Source organism: Acromyrmex echinatior, chromosome 14, assembly GCF_024713525.1.
Source record: "Acromyrmex echinatior isolate Ae372 chromosome 14, ASM2471352v2, whole genome shotgun sequence".
Lineage (NCBI taxonomy): Eukaryota > Metazoa > Arthropoda > Insecta > Hymenoptera > Formicidae > Acromyrmex > Acromyrmex echinatior.
In genome coordinates, this window is record NC_141865.1 from 8,133,001 (window position 1) to 8,156,687 (window position 23,687).

General features: G+C 35.7%; 2 protein-coding genes across 6 annotated transcripts; one reads left to right on the forward strand and one right to left on the reverse strand.

Moving 5' to 3' along the window:
* Positions 1 to 1,205: 1,205 nt before the first annotated feature.
* On the reverse strand, positions 1,206 to 3,734 carry Dbp21E2 (putative ATP-dependent RNA helicase Dbp21E2). Its single transcript, XM_011066321.2, has 7 exons — positions 3,333 to 3,734; positions 3,048 to 3,260; positions 2,595 to 2,957; positions 2,258 to 2,515; positions 2,070 to 2,183; positions 1,600 to 1,991; positions 1,206 to 1,477 (listed from the first exon to the last, which is right to left on the reverse strand). Exons 1-7 carry the CDS (start codon positions 3,402 to 3,404, stop codon positions 1,249 to 1,251), a joined length of 1,641 nt encoding a protein of 546 aa, XP_011064623.2. The 5' UTR covers positions 3,405 to 3,734; the 3' UTR covers positions 1,206 to 1,248.
* Positions 3,735 to 3,992: 258 nt separating this feature from the next.
* LOC105152178 (coiled-coil domain-containing protein 170) lies at positions 3,993 to 23,658 on the forward strand. Of its 5 annotated transcripts, none has more exons than XR_015547297.1 (15): positions 3,993 to 5,730; positions 14,354 to 14,449; positions 14,512 to 14,643; positions 14,819 to 15,007; positions 15,189 to 15,458; positions 15,635 to 15,779; positions 15,843 to 16,015; positions 16,240 to 16,440; positions 16,740 to 16,883; positions 16,999 to 17,076; positions 17,983 to 18,146; positions 18,792 to 18,900; positions 19,803 to 20,039; positions 20,389 to 20,489; positions 20,618 to 20,702. XR_015547297.1 is itself a non-coding variant. In XM_011066298.2 (15 exons), exons 1-15 carry the CDS (start codon positions 5,626 to 5,628, stop codon positions 22,385 to 22,387), a joined length of 2,355 nt encoding a protein of 784 aa, XP_011064600.1. In that variant the 5' UTR covers positions 3,996 to 5,625; the 3' UTR covers positions 22,388 to 23,658. The 5 variants fall into 5 exon arrangements, 4 of the variants coding, with proteins under 4 accessions (XP_087269180.1, XP_087269181.1, XP_011064600.1 ...); XM_011066298.2 differs by lacking the exons at positions 20,389 to 20,489; positions 20,618 to 20,702 and adding exons at positions 21,726 to 21,895; positions 22,246 to 23,658 and having other exon boundaries at positions 3,996 to 5,730; XM_087413054.1 differs by lacking the exon at positions 20,389 to 20,489 and having other exon boundaries at positions 20,618 to 21,200.
* The last annotated feature ends 29 nt before the right edge of the window (positions 23,659 to 23,687 follow it).

A 23,687-nucleotide genomic window follows, 5' to 3' on the forward strand; every position in this document is an offset into this window, starting at 1 on the left:
AGACTTTACTTAAGATAATCTTATAATATAAGAACTATGAATACCATCCTTAGAAGTTCATTTATAAGAGACGCTACTTGCAACAAAACTACAAATAAAAAGAGAACTAAAAAGGATAATGCAATAAAATCTCACAAAAAAGCTATTATATAATAAAATTCCAATAGTATTTCACACATAAAAGATATTTGTTCCCTAGCGTCAGTTTTAAATTTATCTGCAATGAAGATAGCAAACGGATTCATTCTCTATTCACGCGTTTTAGTGATGAATTCGCGAAAGTCGCGAATAATGAAAGCGCGCACGTTCGGTACAAGTGCTAATTCGCCCTGGTCTTCACTTTATCGTTTCGAGGCGTCGTTTCCCAGTCTCATGGGACAGTGAGGGTTCTTCCGTGAGTCGTGGTGACACGACGCACCCATCATCACCACGTGACGCGGGCATGAACCGCCGACGCGTGCCGGGCGCGTTTAATTTCGCTAAAACCTGGCGCGAATAATAAACTTGTCGGCAACGACAGCGACAGCCTGAACGCAAGGTCTACCATGGTTGTTCGAGGAAGAGCATTGCTATTTGCCGGGCGTGTGGGCGTCCACCGTGTGGGAGTGCCGCCGGACACGACGGAGGGAGACATCGGCCGAACGGATGAACGAGCGTGCCATATTTGTATGTGTGGGTTGTGGTTTCCTCCCTGGAACTAACTGAAACTCAGAATTCAGGAATCGGCACGATAGAAGGAACAACGATGAGAAGGGCAAGGAAAGTATTTGGGCGTAGGACGCGCGGTTCGATTAACTTCCTCATCTGGTAAATGCGCCACGACGCTGATAAGCTCATCGTAGAAGCGACAAAATTTTCTCTTGAATATGTTCTTTGGAGAGCAAATGGATGGAAATAAATTACGAAAGATCGAAAAGAGATGTACAGAAGTTCCAGCGTATAATGGTTGACACAATGACGCTATGTTAATTAATCCGATAAGTCCGAGTAAAGAAGTTAGTCTCTTAAAGAGATCAAACAGGACAACAACATTTCGCTAATTACTTAATCTTATTGGACGACACTTCGAAGGTTTCCTCGTAAAGCACTAGCATTATTCTCGAGCAACTTAATTACGTAAGCTTCGTGAAAAAAATGTTATTGACGCAAGTTGCATCTACGGTGTCGAGTATTCGTATAATTTTTATATTCATACTGCGAGGAAATTATTGAAAAACAATCTTTATTTACACAATCGCGTAATACGATTTAGTACGGTATGCTAAATTCTTGCTCTTCTTTCATTTCAATTTGCGATTCAAGTGGCTCGTAAACATCATCCTCTTCCTTCGGCTCTTGGATATCGAATATTGGCATCGGTTTCGACTTCCGAACCGCTCTCTCTATTTTTTGCACTACAATGATATCATTCAAAGTGCTTATAAAATTGTCCACTCTGCAGTCCTTAACGTTACCGACTCTTCCCGTTCTGCCACATCTGAAAACATACACATATTATAAATTATATACATGTATATAAAAATTCTATCATAACTTTATGTGAAAATTTGTGAGACACACATTTGTGAGACATGATATATACATAAATATTATGTATACCTGTGGATGTAATCAGCAGTGGCATTTGGAAATTCGTAGTTCAACACATGGCGTACCGCCACTGTATCCAAACCTCTAGATCCAGCATTTGTAGTACACAATACACAACATTTACCGCTTTTGAAGCTGGCATACTTGTTTTGCTTCTCATATAAGTGCATATCACCGTTCAAAGAAACTGTTTGTATGTTGCTATTATTTAGGAACATACTAACCCAATTGCAGGTATTACTGCTGTTGTTAAAAATAATTACTTGCTCCTTATTAGCTACTTTTGGTTTTATATATTTCAGAAGTGCAGCCGGTTTGTCGCTTGGACCCATCCTTATAAATTTTTGAGGCACGAGAATGTGATGCAATTTGTTTGATGTCACATGTTCCAACGATTCTACCTACAAAAATATAAATAAATCATGCACCCAATCTTAATGCTATCTTATAATTTTAAGAATATTTTGACGCTGTCTTACATTTATGATATCCTCTAAAACTTCTGCCATTCTTGAAGGCATTGTTGCAGATGCTAATGTGAATTGAGCACTGATTGGTAATTTGTTATCATCCGGATTTTGTACGAAGCCGAGCTAGAAATAATATTATTGCGTTTGGACATATATATATATAGGATTTCTTTAATATTAAAAAAATATAAACATACTGGCACTCTTCTCAAGAATACTTGCAGCTTTTCTTCAAACGTCTCATGAAATAGAGCATCTGCTTCATCCAATACAAGATGTCTAACCATGTCCAATTTATAAATCTTGGTTGTAGTTAATTTGCTGATGACTCCAAAACTAGCTATAACAATATCAACTTCTCCTATAGGTGGATCTAACATCATTTTCTTTGTTTTCCCACCAGTAATAGTTTTTGTACGAATACCGAGATATTGGCATACCTTTTTTGCTTCCAACTGAAGAAAAACGTGTGATTTATAAAAATCTGTAAATTACATTATATACAAAATTAATTTTACTGTCTGTGATACAAACTCCTATTTGAAACGCCAATTCTCGAGTAGGTGTTACAATTAATCCCAATGGACTATTGTATGGACGATTCTCTACTAATTCTTTCCATCTTAAAATTTCATCTATCATAGGTAGAAGATAAGTTAATGTTTTTCCACAACCGGTTTCTGCTGCTATAACAGTATTAGCTCCATTTAATATTTTGGGTATCCCAATTTTCTGTATTTTTAAAGGTTTCGTTATACTATATCTTTTCAAGATATCTATTATTTGTGGATTTAAACCCAAACATTCGAATGAATCATGTGCTTCTTCTTCTTCTTTTTCTTTTTGTTTTTCTTTTTCTTTTTCTTTAAATGATTCACCAAACGCCTCCTTTGTTACCTAAAAATTTCAAAGTATATGTTTTAAAATAATTAAATGAAAACAACACTGGAGAATAATAATGGAAACTTAATAAATTATAATATGTACATTCGTGAGAGGATATATGCAGAAATAATCCCCTTTGGATTTATAATGATGCCATCCTTTGCTAGCCAATGGTATCGGTTTATACTTGAAATATTCTTGCCCTTTATAAAAATTGAACTCTTTTCGTTTGCAGACGATTATCGGTACTTCTCCTTTTATATCTTTTGGTGCTTCGGTGCGCTTGATATAATTTTTCTTTTTAGAACCTCTTCTCTGTATGCAAAAGAATATAATATACATATTTGCTCCTATAATGAAATAACAGGCGAACAGTGTCACACTTACATAGCACCTTTGTAGTTGAGTAAACTGGATAAATACAGTTCTTTGATACAAGTTATAAAATCTGGAAAACATTTTTCAACAATTAACTTGTGCTTCACGTTTACACAACAAACATCGTCAAAAACATGTTGTAAGCACGCGGTGTATATCAAGCTATTGCCATCTTGAGTGCCGGTGATAAAAATTTCTTTAAATCGTGATTAGCAAATGATTGATTCATAAACACATAAAAAAGTACTTTCTAAAATATCGTGTATAAAATGTTTAATTTTTTTAGATATAATTATAGATATAATTTTAGATATCGTTTTATTTTTCTTTTTGAGGTTAGTCCCACTAAGGTGATTTCAACTATGAGGTTATTGATAATGCAGAATGTTTAGTGAGACTTCGGAAACTTTTAGTACAGAAATCTACAGTAATCAGCTCATCTGATAAGTCAATATAATTTCCAATGCTGATAATGTAGATAGTAAATTGATAAAACTGAGTTGTCAACGTGTACGTACAGATGGCTCAGCCTGTTCATTTTTGAGCTTTTCGCTTCGATGCAATGCACCTTGTACAATTCTGGTTTAGTCTCCTTTTATCTTTTGTTTTATCTTCCTGTGCTTTTATCTTTTGTTTTATCTCCTGCAGACAAAGTTTAAAAAGACAGAATTTTTAATAAATTTGTGTTATTAATAAGGAAAAAAGATAATTACAACTTTAATAAGTTTTTATTTTTATAACATAAAAGATATACATATAATTTTTCCTCTAAAAATAGAAACCAATTACAATGTTAAGAAAAAAAATTAGTATTTTAATTCAATAAATTAATATTAATAAATTTAAGAAATAAAATGATTAAAAATAAATTAACATTGATAAAAATGACCATTAATACAAATTATTGAAGATATAAATAAATATAAATTATATTAAAAAACATAAGTTATTTAAAAAATTTAAACTTTTTGAGAGTGGCTTAATAAGATAAACATGCAATTAAGGAGCACAACTCAAGATGTTCCAAGAGAGAAAGTAATGTATTTCGAATTAATATATTAAATAATAAAAATCATAAAAAATTAGTACAAATTTTATTATTTAATGTATTAATTCGAAAAATACATTACTTTCTCTCTTAGAACATTTTAAGTTGTGACTGTATATTTCTTAATTGTATGTTTATTTTTAAAACTTCGTTATATATCTTTAAATATATTAATCGATATTGCATTTCAAAGAACAAGCGCCGTATTATACTTTCTGATATGCAACTGAAGTAAACAATAAAAAAAAAAGAAATTATTTGTGATTTTAAAGAGATTACAAATTGGGACACTTCGATATAAATGTCTTATTATCATTTATCCATTTATTTTATCATCAATTATTCACTCAATATATTATGGACATGTCCCACATGTCATGTAAATATTGTAATCACTATTACAATAATTCAATCAAATTGGAATCACTATTATCAGTAACATTTGTTTTAAAATTACGAATTACGGCTAAGAAGATAAACCAGCTTTTTTTTTAACTTTTCATATACAAAATATATTACAAGATCAAAAACACTTCTGCGATGAAGTTCCGAAATTGCGCGAGAACGGATATCGTGAAGGCAAAAAAATTTCAGAAAAGAGATCATAATCTTTGTGATTCGTGTGAATCCAAGCAGAACACAAGTCATCATAGATCAGCATCTTCGTTTTCTTTTTTTTCAACATCCGGATATATATTTATATCTTATTTTAACTGCAAAAGTTTTTGAAGATTTCAACCTAAACAATCTAAACAAACCTCATAATATCAAAATAACTTCAAAATAATCACTAAAATAAATAAATCACGATCAACAAGTTTCGATCATTTACGTCATTTTATTCATTCAGTTTTAATGTTTAAGTTTTAATTTTGACTTGTTCTGTTTGAAAAGAGTCTATCCACGATCTCCGTAACAAGAACCGCGCTTTCTGCCGAAAGAAATGAAACCTCAGCCCTCGCTGAAGGAAGCGCGCGCAAAGAGCGTGGCACGCGGCCGTTTTCTTCGGATCGATGGGCGATTTCGATCGGCTGGCCGCCATCGCGACGCACGTCGGTGTTTCGACGACACCGTTTGGTGCGGAGGCGCCTCGTCGTCGGTGTCGCCGTCGCACGCAGGGTTGTTCGTTATTGTACGCTGGAGATGTCATTCTCGCGGTGAGGTCGTGCCGTGTGCGTCTCTCTCGTTTTTTCTCCGCTTGCAGAATTCACACGGAGGCACGCGGTTCGCCAGACGTTCCAGGACGGAAGTGGGATGGCGTCCGACGACGTCGAGACGCAGGAAGCGCGAGAGACGGAAGAGACGGCCGAGGAGGACCTAAGGATCTTCGAGACGCTCCGTATCTCCTCGCCTCGGAAGGTCAATCGATGGCACCTCACCACCCCTTCTCACACCGTCGCACGCGCGCGTCATCCGACGGTCACGTTGCACGCATACTATCGCGAAAGCACACGCACGCACGCCGTCGCACGCGCGAAACGTTGCTCTCTGCGCGCGTGCGATAGTAGTACAGTATATAGTATAATAGTACAATAATAAAGCCCTAAAGCCATAAGTCATAATGCGAGGCAACAGCGATAGTGGTAGAAATAGCGATAGCGATAGGAACAGAGAAGTGCAACATATTGAAATGCATATGTCAATGCACATAAAAACATAGAATAAGGCAATAGCGATAAATTTCCAACGAGTTGGAATTTTGTGTCTATCGCCTTATAGTCTATCAATCAGCGTTCTGATTTTTCATTCTATGTGTGCTATAATCTTGCAGAAACAGATGGAAGGAAAAATATATTACGGTCTATATACGAGATTGGGTGGCATTTTTATTTCTTTCGCGGTATTGTGCAACGAGAGACGATAATTACATATCGCTTATTTCTATGCTATTCCTAGCTGTTCTTGTTGCTGTTAATCTCACACTGTGTTTAGGGCTTAAGGATTGCGCGTGGAGAACCAGCAATGTCCGCTGGAAATTGCAAAATTAGAGTGTAAACACATCCCAAAGAACACCAAGTCAAGAGAAAGTCAAAACTTTATTTTCATCGTCATGCAAGTAAAAAAAATGATGACTTTTAGTTACAAAATTTGCCTGTTTATCGACATTAAGAATAAAAATAAAGTCATTTTGATTTTTTGTTAACTTTTTCTTGGATAGAAGAAATAAGGGATAAGGGATAATAGGGAGTTTTTGCAATATCGTTTATCCAGATGAACGCTAAGATCAGATTATTTTCTTTTTAACAACTTAATTAAGAAAAGGATAACACTTTAGCGTTCACTGTACCTGGATTCACGTTATTGCAAAAATTCCCCATTGATTTCAGCCTATCAGAGATCAATGCACAGCACTTTCTGATAGGTTCGAGATCAATCGTCTGTGAGTTTCTATTCCTTATTCCTATCATTGTGTCTGAACCCTAAATCTCCGAAATACTAAAGGGAATGGAATTCTCACATTCCTTGCTCCGCCATAACAAACTTTGTAATTACATGAATGCTGCGCCAATGATAGATGTACAATGCAAGTAATAATGTATAATTAAGGCTTATACTTACAATTAGGCTTATTACGCTGAAGCTTACTTATATAATTAAGGCCATCGTGATTGAGATCATGCTGGCCTTTTATGTGTATAATAACTTGAGCACGTACTCCAATATGTGTAACAAGTTGCTATCTCTTATTGCGAAATATACCTCGTAGGTACACAGAATGTCGCAAGCTCGAGCGAGTTTGTAGATACGCTATACCGTGAACTGCATCAATGGCTTATCGTCCCTCTGCCGTTGCATCACGTACATCCACATGCACATGCACATGCACACACGTATTCACATGCTAATCGCACGTGTGGTCACGTGCACATCCCGTATCGCTCGCCACAAAGCCTCTCATTGTATACATGCCTGTACGTACACGGCGTGTCCATCGAAGGGCAACAAATCGATAGCGGAAACGTGCGATATTGATCATACAATCAATTATAATTATTTGATTGATTCGCCACTTTGAGTTCGATCATCTGGTCAGCTTTCGGCGAAGCATATAGAGTTCCTCAAATAAGAATTTGGACATTGTTCAAATAATTTTTGATTGATTGGCCATGTTTCGGGCTACGAAGAAATTTAGATTTTCTCCTATTATTTATTATAAAGATTTATTTACTTATTATAGTGATAATACTATTCATGTGTGGGCGTAACAAATTATTGAATTAAATTCAGTTTTTATTATTAAATTACATAGATATTAAATTAATTGAATTTGAACATTTTTGAAAAGCATACCACAGTTTTTGAAAATACTGAATGATATTCACACTCTTATTTGAGAAATTTTAGACAAATCCATTCATAGTCGGAGAGTTTACGTAGCAGATTTAAGGAGTCAGATTTGAGCAATATAAACGTGTGGTGTCTGGCGACGAAAAGCTCGCAGCATTTCTCGTTCATCTGGGAGGTTTTATCTCGTGACACTTCTGCATTCTAGAAAAATACGGGAAACGCGTTGTTTTCTGTCGTTCTAATGCTGGGTAAAAAGAACAGGATTTAGATTATGCAAATTTCTGTTGGCCAAATACGCTTCCTTCTTTCTTTCTTATGCATCCAGCTTTTAAAGTAAAATTACTCTGTAGTGTAGAAATCACAAAGAATATATATGCGAAGCATCCCGTAAAGGATTGTGCAATACTTACGGATTATTCATTAAATTTCATCAATGAATTAAAAATAAGGAAATGCACAGAGAGTGATGTCCAATATTTTTTATTCATTTATTTCATGTGACACAAACTCTGTTACTATCATAACGAGACATGTAAATCATATTTATTTAATATTTCTAATTATGTAGGGAAAATCCTATTTCCAATTAAAGTGGATCTTGTTTAAATATTTCACGGTGTAAATTTACAGACATATTCAATTCTGCAAATTGCGTGCTGAAATATTTTCAATCTTAAAACGCAATCATAAACAGAACTGGAGTAGTAATATCACATATTAAATATTTAAGCACCGAGAATCGCTTTGAAATAGGATTTCTCTTACTTAATTAGATTTATTCTCATCAGTCGAATTTCGTATTATTATTATTTCTAATTGAGAATCGGGGGATTCGTGATATTCCTCGTTCGCTCGAGAATGTATCTTCCAACGATTGCGCTATTATTTAATTACACAACTCGCGCATCGAATTGCACGTGGGATTCCGTCACGTTCGTCATTAGCGCTCCCTTTCAGTCCCTTTCAGTCTCTTGCTCAACACGCGCGAATCGCAAGCGCATATCGACTCGCGCGTGAACAAGGGTTGCGTTGCCATAGCGTTGCATCGAATCGATTTCACCTGTCGCTGCTACCCCAACTGTCGACCACTCGCGCTGTCGCGTGCTTTCGATCTTAAGTTATCAGGCACGGCTGATAGAAGGGACTGACATGTCTTATTTCGGCGCGCGATTGGAGGAAGGGCTCCAATGGGGCCAGGATTCATCAAATCCAGTTTTATCGATGTCCCGATATTTTTAATTCGTCTCAATTTCTTTCTAGGTCGATCGAACACTTTGATTTTTGAGAATACGTGCATGCTTTCCTTTCGGGGACATTTTTGATCCTGTGGATTTTGGAAATTTATCTTAGCTTGCTCTAGTATTTTATTTATGATAAATGACGAGAGAAAAATTAAAAGCATTTTACTCTACTTATTTTTGCTCTTTCTTTTTCAATAAAAATTGCAAACGTTTTCTGTGTATATGTTATTGTTAATAATGTTATTCCATTTCTATAATTTATTTACAAAAATGTGTATGTACGTAGTAATTTAACGAAATGAAATGTTAATAATAAAATAATTTGCTAAATAATTCATTAATTAAATGCATAAAAATATGAATGTAAATTACTCTCGTTTCTTCTTGAAAGAACTGTTAATATTCCGATATTTTCCTTATCTTAATTGCGTACATTACTCTTTTTAAATTATCTGTAAATGTGATATGCATATAAAAATTATATTTATTTTGATTAAAGATACAAATGTATTTATTGATTGTTTAGGTATTGATAACTGATTATTTCTGATGTATTTCCCTTCTACAATCACGTGAAAGAATAGATCAATATTTTGTATTTGCTATCATATTAATATACCGATATTGTAACTTTAATTAGGAGATTCCGGCTTATATCAGTAATAAATCCTCTCCTGTTGCTGCCTGTCCGATCAATGTACGTCATAATGTTTAAAATATGTAGTTGTACAAGAGAAAAATGAAGAAAAACCTAAATAATTAAATAATATAATTAAATTTTTTTGCGTAATGTAATTAAAAATACAGGGATCCACGTTTTCGTATTTCGTTGTAATGCTAAATGGGATGCTTTAATATCTGGGGAATTTTATCTGTTTATATAACACACGCAATACGTTGTTTTTCATATGAAACTTCAGCGAAGGGAGTTCACTTATGTATTTTAATAAAAAGAAAAATGCTGATAAACCTTCATCGGCGAAATGCAAAAACCGAGTAAGCATAATCATGCACTGCGTTTATGCTGCAAATTCTGCTTACATAGAGCAAAATTCGAACTATCCGACATATATCGCTATTGCAATATCATGCTGATCGAACACGTTGGTATATTGCGTCAAAAATAGATACCATCCGACCGCAATTTTCTAAAATATCGTATATGCAATATCGTATTTTGACCATTATAAAAATCCTTCGACTTAAATTCACAAAAATAACATTGCTTCAATTATATTAAATATATTAAAAAATTTTCTTTTATATATTAGTCGAATATTGAAATTATTTCACTCAATATTTGATAGTTACTATCAGACTCTTTTTTTTTTTTCAGTGCAATTACATATCCATTTACGTGAACATTATAAAAAATTATATTGCAGGCACGTACATTCGTTTTTTTATTTTAATCGATCCTTTTAATGGACTGCAAGATTATAAGACACACGCGGGACATCAGTCAGTTTTTAGCGGAGATCTAAATTATTTTACCAGTATTGCATTTCTCAACACGCTCACGTACTCTCATTGTGATTTTACTGCGGTGTTATTACGGTTGCGCGAAATCACGAGTTCGCGCGTTACTCGCGAAATGACACTGCAGGAAACCGTCTCCCTGGTGGCAAATTTACAATTTTTTTTTTTTTATTTCTTTTTTGTACTAGTACGTGCACGGTGTATCTACCAGCGAGCGAGGGATTCGCTGTAATCCCATGCGCGCTTTGAGGTAAATACCGGTGGGTAAATAGGTCGGGCTCGCACGCTGATCGTTTTCCCGCACGGATCCCGACTGTCCCGAGACCATTAGGATATTTATGATTCGGTGGAATAATAGGTATTCAATATCATTGGACTTAACCACACCACGGAAATTCACGGTATTCCGCGGGTTGCGGGAATATGCGCCCCGTCAAAACCGTACTACCCTCCCACCCGCGCAACGAAACTATTTTCGGGTCATGCAGATAACGATAACGATCCCATTCGCGTATTTCCTGGTCGATGACCTGTCGCGTAATTAAATCGCGAGATAATTGATCGTGGCGAATGTAGGATCCAGATTTCAATTTGATTGCCGGGAAAATAAAGCGCGTTGAATTAAATATCCTCCTCGTTTAAACGCGCGATAGACATTATAATTCATCCCCTGAGCGAATGCAACGTTTGTGCGAGAGGGATTTTCCTTTTGACGTGATCACACTGATGTGCAAGTACTGGAAGCCTTTTTTAATCAGCGAGGAGTCGTCGAAAAGAAAGTAGGAGTTAGATACCAAATGAGCAATGATAACAACATCTTGAGTTAAATAACATTGTTATTTTTAACTTCCATCTATGTCAAAATGTGTAAATTAGTCCATTTTTGTAGTTAGTTTCAGAGTAAACATCGTCTATATTAATTATGCACTTAGTAAACTAAATTTAATACTTATTTTCTTGAGTTAAGTCAATCAAATTAATGTATTAGGTGTTGGAATTAATTCGTAGCGTTTTACAAGTGATGGGAAGTACTTTCATTAATGTATTTTTTAATGCTCATGTGAAATAAATAACATTCTTTCATTAAAAAACGCTACGAATTAATTCCAACACCTAATATATTGGATAGGAGCAGTGGCGACCTATAGAAATGATTAAAAATAACTGAAATTGTATCTAATTTAAAATTATGATTTTAACTATTCGTATTATATACACTCTAAATCCTTTAAAGTGGAATCTCACAAGAAGTGAAAATGGAGCTGGTCTTAAAAAAGAATGGCTCAATCTTCAATCTTTAAGGGCAAGACTTTTTAAAGTGAGCTTTCGCTCTAAAAGTTTTAGAGAGTACATGTCTTCGTATCTTTATATTCGCATTAGTAGTCAAAGTAGGCATTCAGGTTTACGATATGAAATCAATAGCGATCACCATCGAGAAGTATCATTGTGGAAACGCTGACCTGTAAATTTGAGAAGCGTATTCCATTGAAGCTGAGTTCCAGGGTAACATTCTTGCTCTGGCAGCTGACGTAGATTTCGCGAGCATAGATTTTCGCGTGCAGATACAAATACCTGGACGAGGTCGCGAAGGGCGACGAGGGTCGTGAGGGTTGCTCGTTCCAGGATGGTAGTGGCGGCATCGGTGGATTCGGGTCACGTAATCCACTGTCGTAGGCAGACGAAACTTTGCCATCGTAACTGTCTGTGCCGCGCGCATCCGATTGTCCTGGAAATTGGCGATGGTAGAGGCTTACCTTCGATGCGCGCCCTCGTTCTCTCTCTCTTCTCTTCGCGCAGTCGGAAACGTTATCCACGATTCGGACTTCGAGTGCGAACTCCGTTGAGTACTATCTGGATCAAGAGCACGGGGTGCTTCGGGAAATACGAAGCGCTGTCGCGCACGATCGTGTAGCGGAAATTCCTGCGGGAACCTGCGATATGGATCCGGCGGGCAACACGAGGTAGAGTTGATCATGTTTTTGAACGAGCCTTGTTACGTGGAGCGAGTTATGTCGACGAGATCGATTCGACGATGGGAATAATTGGCGAGACATGCTCTACGTAGAAACAATTTTATAAAATTATTGAAAATACTAACGTGTTTATAATATTACTGTATACTATTGTAATATATTTAATAATATATATAATATTGTTATTACATAATATCATAAGATTATAAGATTATTAAATTAATTTGCTTTTTAAATTTCTTTTAATTCACTGCGTGAAGAGAATATAAGATTCGGATTATCGTGCAAAATATGCTTTTTCAATGCACATACAATTCAATCAGCTTCAAGTATTATAGATGCACCAGTAATAGAATGAATACGTAATTAGTGAATTTCGTATGCATGAAAATACCTCCATTTACAAAACTTCGCACCGTGTTTATTTCACGATGATTCTGTTTCTACTTTTTGTTTGCACGAACTGAGATAGTTATCACGAAGTTATATTACAGTACGCTCGCGTTTGCAAATTCGCGGATAAGATCGAGAGAAATGGATAAAAAAACAACGGACATAAAAAGACTTACTTTTTACATGTTAAGCTTTAAATCCGTTTACGATTGTAATTAACGGCGAAACGAGTTTGAACGCGTGTACTTGGATTTAATTTTAGATCACAAGAGGGATTCGACGGGATATATTTAATTCCGTTGTAGATCCCGTAATGAGTCGGATTTGTTAAAAAGTAATTAATCGCGTCGAATGTAAAACAGCATAAAAAAAAATAAATAAATAAATAAAAGCAATTGGCTCCGCATGAATGGAGATCAGTTATCGTCGGTAAATATTCAATTAGAATGGCAATAATTGACGCCAAAATTGTCGATATAAATATATTTAACTGTATCATTGTGCTCTTAATAATTATAATATGATTCATCCGTCTCATTTTGAGTGACATGCGTCCTTCTAATTTAATTAATGACGATTTAATCATTCTGCAATTATTTATAAATTTAATGTAAGATTAAAGCATAACTTTTCAGGGGATGGATGGTGATCGGTTTTTATATTTAAAAAAAATCAAAGGTCAGAACTATCGTATTTTCAATCAAAGATATTATACTTAATATCATATCAATAATGGAATTTATTCTTAGAATATTATCGTCTCGAAGTAACTAGCGTGAAAGTTTTCTAATTCAAGCCAAGAATTTTAAAATAGATGATTCGAAATACCATTCTAAAAATAGCTGCCAACAAGCTGTAACTTACCCATCTTGCGACCGATATTCTCCGGCAATTTTCCAAACAGGTAGACAGATAGATAATAGCAACGAGGAATATGTTGAACTGTCTTGTAAAGTCTTCCTTCGTACACGTGGAAACTCAAATGAGTATTATTACGAGCCGCCGGTAAAGACGTCATCAGTATCTGCGATACTTGCGAATCCTGCAGTCTCTCCGAACGAGAGAAAGGTCAGAACTTCAGAAGCCGTGCCGCGGAAATCGTCGTTAATCTATTCCCGTTTAAAGCGTTTTGCCATTAAAGCCCTCCATCTCGCAGGGAGTTTCGAGAAATAAAATGACTCTTTACGATGAAATCTCCTCGCCTGTGATAAAATTCAACATTACAGTATACATTGTACGGTATAAGATAATTTAAAATAATTAGTATTCCGAGTATAAAACGTAATCATACTTGGAAAATTCATAAATGGAATCGCAATAAACAATAGTAAATAAGTAAATGCAATCACTGGTCGACTCACATTTTTGCAAGCAAGATTATTTAATCGTTTAATGTAGATTCAGACACAAATATGAATATAATTTAATGGCTATCATGATAGTTTCAATTTCACCTAGATAATTCAAATTAGCATTTGATTTCCTTTTATAAAAATCATTCGTGATATGTTGTATATGTGAAAAGTGTATAAAATATAAAGTATAAAATATATATGATACGTTCATATCGATATTTTTGATAATGAATAATCGAATACCTGGTTTTAGGTGGACCCAGATGACGCTATGACTCACGATTTAACGACCACTTTGAGGAGCGAGCTGGCGGCTCTTGAATATAAACGGGACAGGCTTATGTCTGAGGTAAACCGATTATCGTTTCACCGCTTCGATAATCGTTAGTAATCAATTCGATCCTCATTTAGCTACAGGAAATGAAAAGCACCGTGAGATCGCGGGACCAACGGGTTGTGGAGTTACAAATAGAGACGGATCAGCTTCGCGAGCAAGCAGCCAGGCAGAATGCCGTCATCTCCAGTCTCAAGAAACGCATTCAGGTTAATTTTCTTCCCTAACAAGCAGACGATTAAAGGGTTCTTGCGTTAATGGGCTTCAAGATAATTCGTTTCTTCCATCTCAGCTATCTTTCGTTAAAAAAGATAACGAAACTCGCGGAATCTGCAGTCGACAGATCATATATATATATCTTGTAGAATTCAATAACGATTTCAGGAATTGGAAGAGAGGGAAAGAAACCTCTATGCGTCCCAGGGCAGAAATGAGATCACGATACAGGGTCTGCAACGTGACGTGAAGTATCACGAGGAAAAGGTCCGAGAGTATGACAAAAAAATTCGACAATTGGAGCACAATATATCCGAGGAAATTCAATTGAAGGAACGGGCACGTCTAAATCTGCAGGTGCCATATGTTTCAAAATGCATTCCTCTCTACATTCCTGTCGACATCTCCATTTATTCCTCGTAGAAAAATCGTATCAATTTTTCCTCTCTGTATTCAAACTGTTTTTTTCGGTATATCCTCTATCTTTTCAGATATCTTATATCTGTTTTCATAAGATTTCTACTATCTGTTTTCATAGGATTTCGTGCGAAGGTTGGCACATGCATTGAACGTTGAGTACTGCGAGACGGTGCATCACAGTCCGGAGATGGTGATTCATAAAGCTGAGGAACTCGTGCAAGAAGTGAATCGTTTGCGAACAAAGAGCACAAATGTCGAGACGCAGTTGACGGGCGTCGAAGTAGATTTTAGAACCTGTAGGGACGCTCTTGATCGCTCCACTACGGAAAAGGAACAATTACAGAGACAAGTGTCAGTTCAGTTAATCGACATAGATCGTTTGCGCCAGGTATGATGGTTAGATTTGATTTACGATTAATTTTGAAAGGACCTCTTATTCGTAAATTTAATTATATAAACGCTACTACAGAAATTGTGAATGCAGCATTATTTTAATTATTTCAAGCAATTATTTAAAATCCATTAATCATCAAATACTGTATCATTTATTTTCCATTATTCCAGGAAAAGGAATGTCTGGAAATGCAATATAGGGTTGCTGAGAAAGACATGAATGATCTGAGAGACAAGCTCGTCAATGCGAATAGGAGTTTAACCAGCGCGACGGGAAACATATCCAATCAAGAGGCGCTGATTTGTCAATTACGAGGTAAATCACATTGATTCACTCTTGTATCTTAACTGATAATTCTTAACTGTATCATTCTTGCAGACGATCTGAAAGTTCGCGAAGAGAAGACGCAACGTGTACAAAATGAATTCCGTCACCTTCTAGAGTCGGTTGCGATTCTTGTCAGTACACCAAGTCGATTCGTCGAGTCTCACGAAAATGCGATCAAAGATCGCATTCGAGAAATTCTAGCTGACAATAAGGATCAGTTACTGGTAGTTATTTAAAAAAATAGAACGCACGTGTGTAACTTTATACTTTTGCTTGCAAAAGATCAAGATTTAAAAAATTTTAAAAACTTTTTTTATTTTGTCATTTAAATTGTTTAATTATTAAGAATTTCATTGAAATTCTGAGGAACTTTACATATTGAAACTTTTTTCTTTTTATATAATGTATACAATATTGCGAAATTCGCTATGTCCTTTTCTCTTTCTAGAAAATACAAAGTCTTCGAGAAAAGGTGAACACGGCGACGGAGTCAACGAATCGACAGAGTGAACTGGTCGAATCCACAATGATGAAGGTACGCAGTTTAGAGGAGGAACGCGCAGCTCAAGAAACTAAAATACACAAACTCGAATCTGAACTCACGAGCAGCGATCTCTCCAGAGAGTCTTTACGCAGAGACAAGCAGACGGTAATTTCAAACGCTTCTATCTCTTTGAAATGTTAAAACAATTTTGACACATATTATCTATAGAGAAGGAAATAACAAGGATTTAAAGACATTACAATTAACTATTCTCGTCTCCTTGAATTAATATAGTAAATCTTTATTTAAGAAAGTAATTTTAATCATTGAAACAATATTTCAGAAATTTCTAATTTGACTTTTTGGTGTCATAAATTTCCAACTTTTGAAAAATATTTATCTCTAAGCTAACGTATTGTTTATTCCTTGAAGCATTTTAAAGCTGATCTTGTAAACTTGTTCAGTTCATGACCTTTCTGGATCGATTGAGTAAGGCGATGCAAATGGATGAGATCTCGCAGGAGATCGGACTCGATCTTCAAACTGAATCATTGTTGGTACGAGCCGAGCAACTAGCCAGGTTGGAGACCGACAAACTAGTCGACAAGGTGAAGGGCGATCGATATTACATTTTTTTTATGCCGCTGTCACGTTGCTAACATTTTCTCCTTTGTTTTGTGTTTTTTTGTCGTGCAAATCGTGTGTACTTACCACACGTCGCAGTATTTGTACTCCAGCTACACGATCTTACCGAGGATTCGGCGCGAGCGATCATTCCACGAGCTTCCCTGTCTCAAAGAAGTAAGCCCTTGACGCAAGCAAAGCGCCTTAGAGAGAAACTTCATAGAATTTTCAGGCATCCTCTTCGTAGACATTCATTTCATTCCTTCATCGTGAAGCATCCTTAACGTAAAGAGAGAAAGAGAGAGAGAGAGAGAGAGAGAGAGCGCTTTTCATTCCTCTTAGATTTTCCGATATACTTTGCGGTTGAGTTGGACGCTGGTCGAGCTTTGCTTGCGACGTAATTGTTGCTTCAAATTGACAGTTTATCGGAAATACCGCGTAATGAAGTTCCATTTAATACAGCTTCTATGGTGCTGTCAATGACGCGTCGATATTGCGGTCGCTCTTTCCAACATAAAATTGGTCGGCGTACTAACTTTTAATTAAATAATCTCCGATAACGTGTCAGCAAAAACAGACTTTTCCTTTAACAGAACGTTCCCTCATTTCGTGAAAATTCAATTTGTATTTTATACATTGCTTATTTAACCTGACATTGCTTATTTAACCTGATAATAAAAAAATCATAATACGCATGAAGAAGTCATTATTTTCAACACAAATAAGCGAAAAAGGCTATATTCGGTCAAAGCAGAGCTTATTTAATAACTTTTTTTTTGTGTAAACTTTTACAATATTATTTTTACAATATTATTAAGCACCAAGATTCGCTTTGATCGTTAAAAAATTTTTTGGTCAATTTCCACTTAATACTTTTCACTATTATTTTTATGTCACTCGTCATTTTTCAAGACTTATGTGTTGGCAAACCCAAATTATTGATTGCACGAGGAACTAGATGATGTCGATATGTTTGCGTTGTGTAGTGATGGGTATTTGCACATTGCTACATTTGAGAAATTTATCGTCTTTGCCGCTAAGAAGAACTCGACAAATGTGATCTTCTTTTTCTTTGTTTCGCAGACATCAGTCGTTTATCAGTTGCAACGTCGCGTTCGAACCCTACGGGAGCAACTACAGCGCAGGGACCTGCATTTGGACCTTCTACGTAGGAAGCTATCTCTACAAGAGGACAGTGTGAGGATGAAGTCGCTGTTGCAAAGCGAGAGGGACGAGGCGAATATACGGTTTGTTTTAGAATAGTTTTATAATATGGGGCCGGTTGCAACAAAATTTTAAACAAACTTTGAATTTGTTTTTCGCAGATATATTGAATAATTTATAAAAACTAATATTTGCACAGAATTATTCTTCTTCTTTTTCTTCTTTCTCTCTCTCTCTCTCTCTCTCTCTCTCTCTCTCTCTTTCTTTCTGTTTCTCTCTCTTGTACATCACGCGAAAATAGATAATTACCGCGAGGAATTATGATGTTTGCGAAGACAGAGACTATCCATCTATATCCTGAATAATTAAAACTAACTATTGCTAGTGTTGCAATAATTAATTCGTGTTACAATCGCCTCTAATATTTACTTTCTATTGAACACGCAATGTTAGCGGATACAATTCCTATCGATTAACTGTTCGATGGGAGATATATAGAATCGCGGTTTATTGGAAAATTTTACTGACCGATAGTGCGTGGCTTTATGCATCCGAGATGTGGTGTGATTTTTGCACGCAGTGATCGCCGGTGATTATCTATAATTTCTGACAGTAGTTCGATAGTGGTTTATTTCAAATGTGTCGAATGTATCCCTCTACGTTCATTATTGTATGTTAGGCATCGTTTCTCTTAATGCTCGATGAGCTTCTTCCTTCTTTTCTTTCAGCGCAAAGAAACTGGGGAAACAAGTCGATCGACTTCAGATCCAATTGTCGGACGAAAAATCGAGGAATCGGGAATTGAGCGCACAACTGACAGAAGCCGCGGATTATAAGGTATGTAATTTTAAGAGTGTCCATACTTTTTTCACAATCAGATAAATCCGAGTGCTCCGAGGAATACATGTGGAACATAGTGCGGTCTAGTCACTGTAATTTCACAGCTGCATTAAACAATTGTTAAATCAACATCCCAATTTTTTCCGAAGTGCCATAGTATACATCCCGAAGATTTTTTCGCGCTTCATCAGAATTCACGTTAGAAGTTTTTAATACACTGTTAAATATATAGAGTCAAATTTAATTTAATGTTAATCACTGCTCCTACTAAATATATCGTTATTTTTTACCAAAACGATAATTACTATATAGTGTCAAATATAAGCATTGTTTTAGTATAAAATAACGATAAGATTGAGTAGAAGCAATGACGATTCACATTAAGTTAAATTTGTCCCTATAGATTTAAGTGTGGATTAAGAAAAAATGAATGAAAAATTATCCTAATTCATTATTACTAATTTACTAAAATGTGTCTTGACATGCTACTTAAATTCTGCCATTGACATCATATTTATAAAAAAATCTTTGAGGTAGGTATGAGGCACTTCGAAGAAAAAAAAAAGTGATTTATTGTTGAATAGCGAAATATATTGGCTGCATTAATTTTTAATGCATTCGTAAACTTTATTATTCCGTTAAGATTTTATTTGCTTTCAGTAAACGAAATACTTCATTCAATTTTTTAAACAATTTAAAATTTCTAGGCTTTTATAGAAAGGCTTTTATAGAAAGCCTCGTTAAATCGATTTTATGCTCGAGAACGTTGCGAAGTGGCGTACGTCGGGAAAACAAAATTCCCGAATAAATTCTCTTCGCAAACCGCGCGAGAAAGCCTTCATAATTTGCAGCCATCGATCAGATATTTTAACTCATTTTTCGATATTTTCTGCGAGCAGATAGCTGCGCTGGAACGCAGCCGGAAGATAGAGGAGCTTCAAAAACGTCTAGTCGAGAGCGAGATGTTGAGGACGCGTTACAACAGAAAGTTGACGATGGCGAAGGAACAGATGAGGACGACTGCGGAGACAGCCGATCAGGAGAGATCGATAAACGACCATTCCCTACAGCTCCTCCGCGACGAGATGGCTCAGGTCAAGCAAAATCTCTCCGAGGTCACGAGGCGAGAATCCCAGGTGAGATGCATTATTACTTTTGTACGTGTCAAATATCACCCGTGCTATTCCATCTCTTGAATTTACCACTGTCTATAAATCCGCGTTGACGTCCCATTAATGAAACCAAATAAAAGTGATATATAGTATTATTATTATATAAAAAGTAAAATAAATTTGTTAGTCGAAACGAATGCTGAAATGAATTAATATTAAGAAATTGCGTCGTTGCGTTTGCTTTATCATTCGGAAAACGCAAAAGCCGCGTCTCAATGCCAGATTGTATATTCGGCACGCGTATTGGTATTCACGTAATTCTGATTTATGATTGTATACGAATGCGGATTTGCGAACGATTAAATTACAAAAGAAGTCGCTGTCGAAACGACCACGAACGTTCGTTGCATCGTAGACAAACTGCTCCGATGCATTACGCATGTATTTCTTGAATTTCCATTTCTCAAAGAATACGTAAGTCTTTCCTAAACATTGAAATAATACACATTTTCTCCCGAGAAAGTGTATTTAAAGTTGCTTTAATTCTTTGCAAAAGAGCGTTAAAGAAAGCTAATTATGATACAAATTTACTTATTTTGCAGAAATCGTCTCGTTATTTCTCCGTAATCCACAAATACTCTGTTGCGAGTTTAAAACACTTTGATCTCTTATTAAAGAGGCAAGCGCCTTTAGCAAAGCTTATTTCTATTATTCCTCGGAGGTAAAGATCAAAAGAGACTCGTTAATTCATTGTAGCAATTTCAATGACTCGCGACGACGATCATTTGCGTAATTGTGATCTCTCTCTGTCTCGTTGGGCGCATAACGTTCGTTTAGAACGATTTGGAGTTGACTCTACATCATAGTAATTCGAGACACGTTCGCGCGTCGCCGGGCTGTAAAGAAGATAGCTCCTTGGACTTAAACCCGCGCTGCGGCATACTCCGTGAAAGGACTGTAAATCTTGCATGCGATTTCGCGAGGCTTTATCCCGTCGTTGCCGTAACTTCGCTTTTCGAAGCGTCGCGAAACTTTGATTTAGTTCGAACAAACGAACATTAATTATAATAAATTACACGTAAGACACTTGAATCTTAATACCCTCGTATTTATCACATAAAACTGTTAAAACAATTTTAAAACTTCAGAAAAATATGAATAAAGAAAGACAAATAGAAAGAGAAATACTATACTTCAAATGGAAAAAGTTTGGTACTCTGAAATGGTTGGTACTCTAATATAAAATAGTAAACTTTAATCAACAACGTACAATGTTATTAAATCTGCAAAAATAATTGGATTTCGTGTACAACATGAAATATAATGTAATTTAATATAAACAAAGTGTTATATTATAAGATCGTGATGCATGAATATACAATTAAGTAACGAAAGTTTATGGTATGAGCTTAATATTTGAATCTTAATATTTGAATATTTTAATTTTATACATATATATATATATCCAATTCTGTAAACTGAGCGAAATAAAATAATTTCGTTCTAAGTTATTTATATTGTATAATAGAAATATTCTATAACAATTGAAATGCTTACGTTTTGCCTGTATAGTTAGAAACAATTGTATAATCTATAAATGCGCAAAATTTGTAATAGAATAGTTGATGCTCGAATGAATCGCGCGACTGTCCGAGTACCTATAAATTACGAGCATGATTCAATTCGCAAATTGGTCATTTCCTGTCTCAGCTTCAGAGCTTCCGCGTCTCCGTGGCGAAGTTATTGTCAGAGCCAATCTGCACGCCCGATTACGAGATCATTTCGCGACTACAGAAAATGGTCGCAGCTCATCGAGACTTTACGATGCTCTCCCGTAGATACGACGAGCCTTTGGAAACGAGTCCTTCGAGATGCACCAGGTAATAATGAGATAGGATAGGCAAGTGCCATTGTATTTTTCACAATTTAAATTTTCTTTTGACTCTACCGATGTGTCACTTGAATAATATCACATGATTTTGTTTCCACACTGCTTCCAAGAAATATTTATAGAATTATTAGATGATTGATTCTTGCATTTATGATACATTTAAAACAAAATTTTGCAAATATAATCGTTACATGTAATACGTGATTTTTAGGATAAAAATAAAATTATTATTAATACAAATTTGCGCTTGTACGAGTTATACATTATATAATTTTTTATGTTTTTTTTCTACATCTCCGATTCAAGTACTTGCATTATTCTCGGTTCTCCTCGTTGCAGCATTCATCCAGTCCATCCGCCGAGATCGCCCGGTTCACGTTGTACCCGTTACGAGGACAGCGGTTTCGCGGACCCACCTGATCTCCACGACATAGACGATGATTATAACAAAAGGCCAGTGAGAAGCAGCCTTCTTCCGTGACACCGGCCAAAGTTCAAGTTTTAAGCATTCCCGGAGGACATTGTACGATCCCTATATTCAATCCACGTACTAAATGGTGACCTCGAGTTTCCGATCTCACGTAGGTGAATAACGTCGCGAGTGGGAAAACTGTTCCTCGCACAAGTGTCGTAAAGCGTTGCGTTTATTTTGCGTAAACGAGCGTCTTGTACGAAGAGGATCATTGTTTATCGACTATCGTCGCTTTGTGAATTAAACAACAGGCCATGAGATCGCTCGCACGTCGATCGAGCGTTGTCGATGGCTCGCCCCAGCATCGACTCCGATGGAGTAAGCATTGAGAAATATAATCATCGATCCGTGTTATTACAAGGGAATGGAAGAGGAAATCGACTCAACGCGTTCGCATGAAATCGCAATTTCGCACTAATTATTAACCGGCAAGCGTGAGAAATTTACAACGGATCGTGTGAAAGTGCGATAAACCAAACGTATAGAGCATTGGCTGTTGTAAACGAAAATTGTCAAAAGTGTTCAGTGAAAATCACGCGACTTAACTGTCGCGTATAGCTTAAGATAATTTATTTGGAAGTATTTACGAGCTGGCCGCATGGCGTAGACTTTGATTTATATACGAACAAAATAGCGAATAAAATAGCGAATAAAATAGCTATTATATACGTCGCTCCCGAAAAAATCGCCTGGATGTGCCATTTGAAGCAAACAATATTCATTAATGTGTATCAAGAATGAACCGTATCTAATAATAAGACTAACGTGTGAATCATGTGCAAATGTTATGTGAAATAATGAAGAATTTCTGTTTGCAAAGAAATCAGTTTGCGAAGAGTTGTGAAAGCAATACTTGGAATTAAAGACTGATTAATAGAATCTCCTTTTGTGAAAAGATTACAGTGTCTCATTACAGTGCCTCATTTTTCTTTCTTTGACTTTATCCTGCCGAATAAAAATGCAACTTGAATAATCTTGTATTATTACGTGATTATATACAATAAAAATCAATACGTGTCTGTTTTAAGAAAGGTATACACACACACACACACACACACACACACACACACACACACACACACACACACACAAGTGTTTTATAAAATTTTTTATAAAAGAATATCGTGTAATGCTTAATTACATGATTGTATTACCTGCAGCTGTTTTTAATCTTTCGCAACAGACAGATAGAAGAAAATAATTTTAATTAATTAATTAAATTTATGATCTTTTCACTAATTCATATGATTTATTTTTTAAATAAATATTATTTGAACAAATTTTCTTTGTACTTTATTAAAATACACAC

Coding starts and splice junctions, on each gene's coding strand:
- Dbp21E2 (XM_011066321.2), bottom strand. CDS start 3,404: ATGTTTTCCAGATTTTATAACTTGTATCAAAGAACTGTATTTATCCAG. Junction 2,516..2,594: donor AATTGGCGTTTCAAATAGGA/GTTTGTATCACA, acceptor GTTTTTCTTCAG/TTGGAAGCAAAAAAGGTATG. Junction 1,992..2,069: donor TTTTAGAGGATATCATAAAT/GTAAGACAGCGT, acceptor ATATTTTTGTAG/GTAGAATCGTTGGAACATGT.
- LOC105152178 (XM_011066298.2), top strand. CDS start 5,626: ATGGCGTCCGACGACGTCGAGACGCAGGAAGCGCGAGAGACGGAAGAG. Junction 15,008..15,188: donor GGGCACGTCTAAATCTGCAG/GTGCCATATGTT, acceptor CTGTTTTCATAG/GATTTCGTGCGAAGGTTGGC. Junction 16,441..16,739: donor TACGCAGAGACAAGCAGACG/GTAATTTCAAAC, acceptor AAACTTGTTCAG/TTCATGACCTTTCTGGATCG.